The 4,953-nt window shown below is 40.0% G+C and overlaps 1 protein-coding gene across 1 annotated transcript; it reads right to left on the reverse strand.

Moving 5' to 3' along the window:
• Window positions 1-320: 320 nt before the first annotated feature.
• Window positions 321-4,809, reverse strand: cpvl (carboxypeptidase vitellogenic like). Its single transcript, XM_056381117.1, has 13 exons — window positions 4,705-4,809; window positions 4,365-4,543; window positions 4,098-4,219; window positions 3,178-3,292; window positions 3,018-3,076; window positions 2,794-2,873; window positions 2,623-2,689; window positions 2,314-2,436; window positions 2,022-2,153; window positions 1,781-1,879; window positions 1,476-1,649; window positions 1,073-1,255; window positions 321-949 (listed from the first exon to the last, which is right to left on the reverse strand). Exons 1-13 carry the CDS (start codon window positions 4,707-4,709, stop codon window positions 851-853), a joined length of 1,437 nt encoding a protein of 478 aa, XP_056237092.1. The 5' UTR covers window positions 4,710-4,809; the 3' UTR covers window positions 321-850.
• Between the last annotated feature and the right edge of the window lie 144 nt (window positions 4,810-4,953).

Consider the following 4,953-nt stretch of genomic DNA (forward strand, 5'->3'; position numbering starts at 1 on the left):
AGTTTTGGGAATGTGCTACTGCAACAGGCTTAATGCTTTCCTGAGATATTGAGTCATTTTACTTTTTTTTTTTTAACCCTACTTCAGATAATCTGAGATCTCGTGGTATAAACGTATTCATTAAAGTACATTAAGTGACTAGGGTAATTTTGCAGTGTTATTGTTTTTGAGTTTCTGGGTATGCAACTGAGTTTCTTTGTAGCACAGTGACCCCTGGTGTACATTTTGTTGCTTGACCAGACAGTACTTAAAGAGAGGAAAATCAAGTGCTGCAGAAGTCAGTTACAAAAGGTGAAATGACTCCAAAATGAATCGCAGTCTTCTCTGAACATTAAAACATTCAGATTTACAACAAAAAAAAAAAAAACAACAACATTTTACTTCAAGTAATTTCTTCAGTTTCAAGGTTTTTTTTTTCTTTACATTTGATCTTCAAGCCTGCACTGACTGATTGCAACAGAAGCTATATTTCCCCTCACACGATGCCGCCGACAACAATAAACAAGAATGATTTTCATAGACATCAGGCCTGATAATCAGATTGCAGATTTAGTTTTCATTTGATTTTAGTGTTAGTCGAATTCTTAAATGTAGGCAGCGATTCAGAAGTCTGAATCCAGTTGAAGAGAAGTTATCTTATTTGCAGAGCATTAGAGAACAGTCCAAAGTCCTGAACCAAATATCACCTCTGCTAAAATGCTAAAAAAACAAATCTGTGAACCAAATCTGCGAATGTGCTGATTTACATTGGATGTTTCAATCAGCAGTCTTTCAAATCAGTCACTTATGAAGAATATGCTCTTTAAGGGTGAAGGTGGTTTGATCAGCTGCATTTCAACTCTAGAACATTTCATATCCAGCCTTGCGTTGAAAGGAATCTGTCAATCATGTCAAAGGACCTCGCCGGTTGGTCGTAAGGAAGAATGTGTCCCCCTCCCCGGATGACGACCTGAGTAACAAGAGAAGAGATAAATAAAGATTTAAAAAATTAAATAAATGAATAAATAAATAATGTGTAAAATGTGTGGAGGACTTTTCACATTGTTGTCAACGATCGTGAATATCTGCTCACCTGGTAAAACTCTTTGACTTGTCTGACGTAACCTGCCACCTCTGTGTCAGAGGGCTGAACCTTCCAGTGGTAACGTGCGGCTGTTTTGTACTCAGCAGCACCGGTCCAGTTAACGGTTGGCAGGAACCTCTCAGTCAGAGGAGCAGCTACAATTACATCCAGCTGTCCACTGTAGATCAACACCTGGACATAAGGAGAAAGAGCCCAAACAAGGAAAAGGGGTTTAATAAGGACACCGTACAGTACATTAGTCACTTCAAGGTCTAAACATTTCGAGATCAATAATGTGAATGATAGTGATTTCAAACAATATTTACACAAAAATAAAATAATAAGTGATAAATTTGTGTTTAAATTTGTGCATTACAGAAAAAACTGCAGTGGACAATTCTCCATCCCTCACCCTGTAGTTGTCCATCAGAACCCCCAGCCACGGTTTGATGCTCTTCATGACATCCTGCACGAGGTGTTTCTCCACCTCCGAGCCGTCATGAAACATCAGGTTCCCCACGTGGATGGCACGACGCACTGCTGGCAGAGTCACAAACTGGGAGAAGTACTCCTGGTCTTCAGGCTCCTGTGGTGCACACAAATTATATAAATAATACAAGAAACAGTTTCATTTGTGTGTAAAGTTTAAATAAAAAAGTTCTTGCTCTAAGAAAGTCACACGGCGCAGCCTCGAGCTCTGCTAGTGGTTCTCAGTACCTGACATGTCATGTAGTTGAAGTAGTTAGTGCAGCCTGTAGCATTTTGGAAGAAGGAAGGATATGGATCCACGTCACCATTAAGCAAGCGATCGAAAACCTGAAGACAGAAATGTCACCCCAGTCTCAGTCAGTCAGATTTTATCCACATCTTTAATTGTTTCAGAAAGATATGATAGAAATGAGGGTAAGAGTTTCAACTTGTATTTTGAGAGATGTAAGAACCAAACAACAGCTCTTACCTGAAAAGCTTCCACCCACTTCTGCTGCTGGATGAGCTCAACCCCGTAGTCTGTCTGCTTTACAACATACTCCTTCTGCTGTTCATCTATCATGCCCGTTTGGTACAGGAACTCACCGTAACCACCAAGCATCTGAGATCAGAGATTAGAATAGAAAAGAAGTCAAACCTATATTTCAGATGAAAGATGAGAAAGTCCCACAGAGTATTAAGTACAATCTGGACACCTGGGGAATTCATAAAGTCAAAGATGGTGTAAGTTTAAAGAAAATGACACAACGTCAGATACGCACCATTTCTGGATCACAGAGCCCATCACCAATCGCCATCCCCTTAAAGTTGATTTTCACCTTGGCAGTGGGGTTGTTTTTATGGATGTAGTAAGAAATGGCAGGAACGTACTTCCCTGCATAAGACTGTACAGAGACAGAGAAAGGTTTATACAGTGAGGACAATTTATTATAATTATAAATACACACACACACGTAAATGAGAATAAGACATAGTCATTGGGCATATCTAAGTCATTCTACCATTATGTGCACAAGTTAATGCTATTACACCTACAAAAAAAAAAAAAAAAAAAAAAAGAAACATTTTACCTCTCCAGTTGCATAGAACTCATTGGCCTGATACTCAGGAAAGATCTGGAAGAACTGTGTTAGAGCACTTTTAAGGAAGAGAAGAGAGTAGAAGAGAGTCAGCAAACAATGAAACATAAGATCTAAAAAGGCCCAAGTGACAAAATGAATGAGTTGGACGGTAGTGTTTACCTGTACAGATCTCTGCCAACGTCATCCTGATCCTGGGCAAAACCTCTGTCATCATTCGTGAAGCTGAAACCTGTTCCAACCTGAAAAAGACAAACAAACTGTTCTTCAATATCTTTCAGTAAATGTCCGTGCACATAAAAAAAAATGACGATCTGAGAAACCTTGAATGAAAGATACATTTCATATAAGTAGTTTTGGTCTGAGGATAAATAAGGAGTACATACTGGATTGTCAATGTACAAAACTGAATATCTGGTTGTCCATGCATAGTCCCTCAAACCAACTGCAGAGACAGAAAAGACACACAGGTCAGAAAATCTAAATAATTCTCTATCACTATTACAATGTTCACATATGCAACTGTAGGACCAAATCTGTTCTTACCAGTCAAGTTCTTATAAACCACATATGGTCCATGTTCCACAAACAGGCCGAACATGGAGGTGCCACCGGGTCCACCTTGTAGCCAGAGCAGGACTGGAGCGTTCTCTTGGCTCGGCTGTCAGACAGGTCAGTGCAGATATAAGGTTTGAGATCTCAGCTCCACCTTGTGGAGACTTTTGTTTATTAACAAAGGTAAAATTAAAACTGAAATTTAACCACACTTTATTTGCACTTGAATAGTCCGATTATCACTCTTCCTAACCAGTGACAGTAATAAAGATTAAAATAGGGTAGAGATCAGACTGGAGAGATGTGGCAAATAATCAAAGCACAATGTCAATCCATCTTTTGTCACTTTATAGTTGATCATTAACATTTCAGGCTGACATAAAGGATTTTATAGCTCTAGTATAATGTGACAACAACTTAGTATAACACAAGTGACTTGGACTGAATCCAGAATTATTTTTGGGGGAGTTAAAAAGGTAATAGTCTGAACTGCAGGTTACAACGTGTGTGTCATAGAAATGACATTTGACTTTACTACACTGAGGTATGAAATACAGAGCAAGTTCTTTAAGTTCCTAAAAAATAGCTTGGATAATATTTAGTCTTCCTGTAAGACGTTGGTTAAAAACATGTGATAGTCAACACAAAAACATATCCTGCCATGATAGATGAATTCCTGTACTGCAGCTGACTAAATACACACAGTGCAATATCTTATCACATGTTGACTGAGGGAACACAGTTAAAATAGAGAAAGTACAATAAATTGGAGTTCCAAAGAAAAACAAGTGCAAGAATTTGTCTCAGAATTTCTCTTCCCCTCGCTGTGATCGTTTCCCAAATTGACACTGACAGTAATGTGACTCTGTGATATGGAAAGCCCCTGTTGTAAGGAAGAAGTCTGAGCCTACCATGAGTGCAGGGAAGAACCAAAAGAAGAGGTTGCTGTTGTACTTTTTGTTGACAGTGAGGTACCCGGCGTAGCTTTTGACGTTGGCACCAGGCAGATCTCCTACCACACTCAGTTTCCTGGCTGGAAGAGCAAGACGTCAACACGTCAACACATTAACATTCATGCAGACACTTCAGCCTCTAAAATGAGTTCATTATGAGCATGTTACAGTGAGCCATACTGACTGCAGTATAATTGTAGTGTTTTGTAATGAGTGTTGTTCTACCTTCATCTATGGCACCCTTCTCCAGGTAAGGAGTGAGAAAGAGAGGTGACCCGGGGTCCACGCCATTCAGGCCGCTGACACGATGAGATTTTCGGCAGAAAAACGATGAGCAGCTCCTCGAGCGTGCAGAGTCCAGACATACCCAGAGTAGCAGGAAACCCAGAGTTTCCTTCAGCAGCCTGCCAATATTTACAAAATGCATATCAGAATACAAGGCCTTGCCAGTGAAGTGTGAATCTTAAACACCGCAAGTCACTCAGATTTCAAAACAGTGACACCATATGTCTGACTGCGGGCAGAAGGAGAGAAAAAAAAAACATTTTAATTTGTTGAGACTCACCTCATGTTCAGTGTGGAGACGTATTCACTCGTTGGTCAGCTGTGGTCTGACTTAAACGTGTGAGCCGGTCACGTGATCAGTTCTGAGTCGATCATGTGAGATACTGTATCACGTGATTGTTGTTATGCCGCAGTAGAAATTTAACCCTCGGCGCGGTCTTGCAGGGTACTCCCGGTGTTTTAGCTTACGTGGAAAGATGACTGTGGTTTTTGCTAATCCCGCCGATGAAAACAAACCAATTTCCAAGTA

The sequence above is a fragment of the Seriola aureovittata genome, chromosome 7 (assembly GCF_021018895.1).
Source record: "Seriola aureovittata isolate HTS-2021-v1 ecotype China chromosome 7, ASM2101889v1, whole genome shotgun sequence".
In the NCBI taxonomy this organism is placed as follows: Eukaryota; Metazoa; Chordata; class Actinopteri; order Carangiformes; family Carangidae; genus Seriola; species Seriola aureovittata.

What these genes read in the sequence shown, in the direction of transcription:
- cpvl (XM_056381117.1), bottom strand. An exon ending in AGTGGGTGGAAGCTTTTCAG is followed by an intron (nt 1,880 to 2,021) that starts GTAAGAGCTGTT and finishes TTCTGTCTTCAG; the next exon opens with GTTTTCGATCGCTTGCTTAA. An exon ending in TTCTGATGGACAACTACAGG is followed by an intron (nt 1,256 to 1,475) that starts GTGAGGGATGGA and finishes CCTTATGTCCAG; the next exon opens with GTGTTGATCTACAGTGGACA.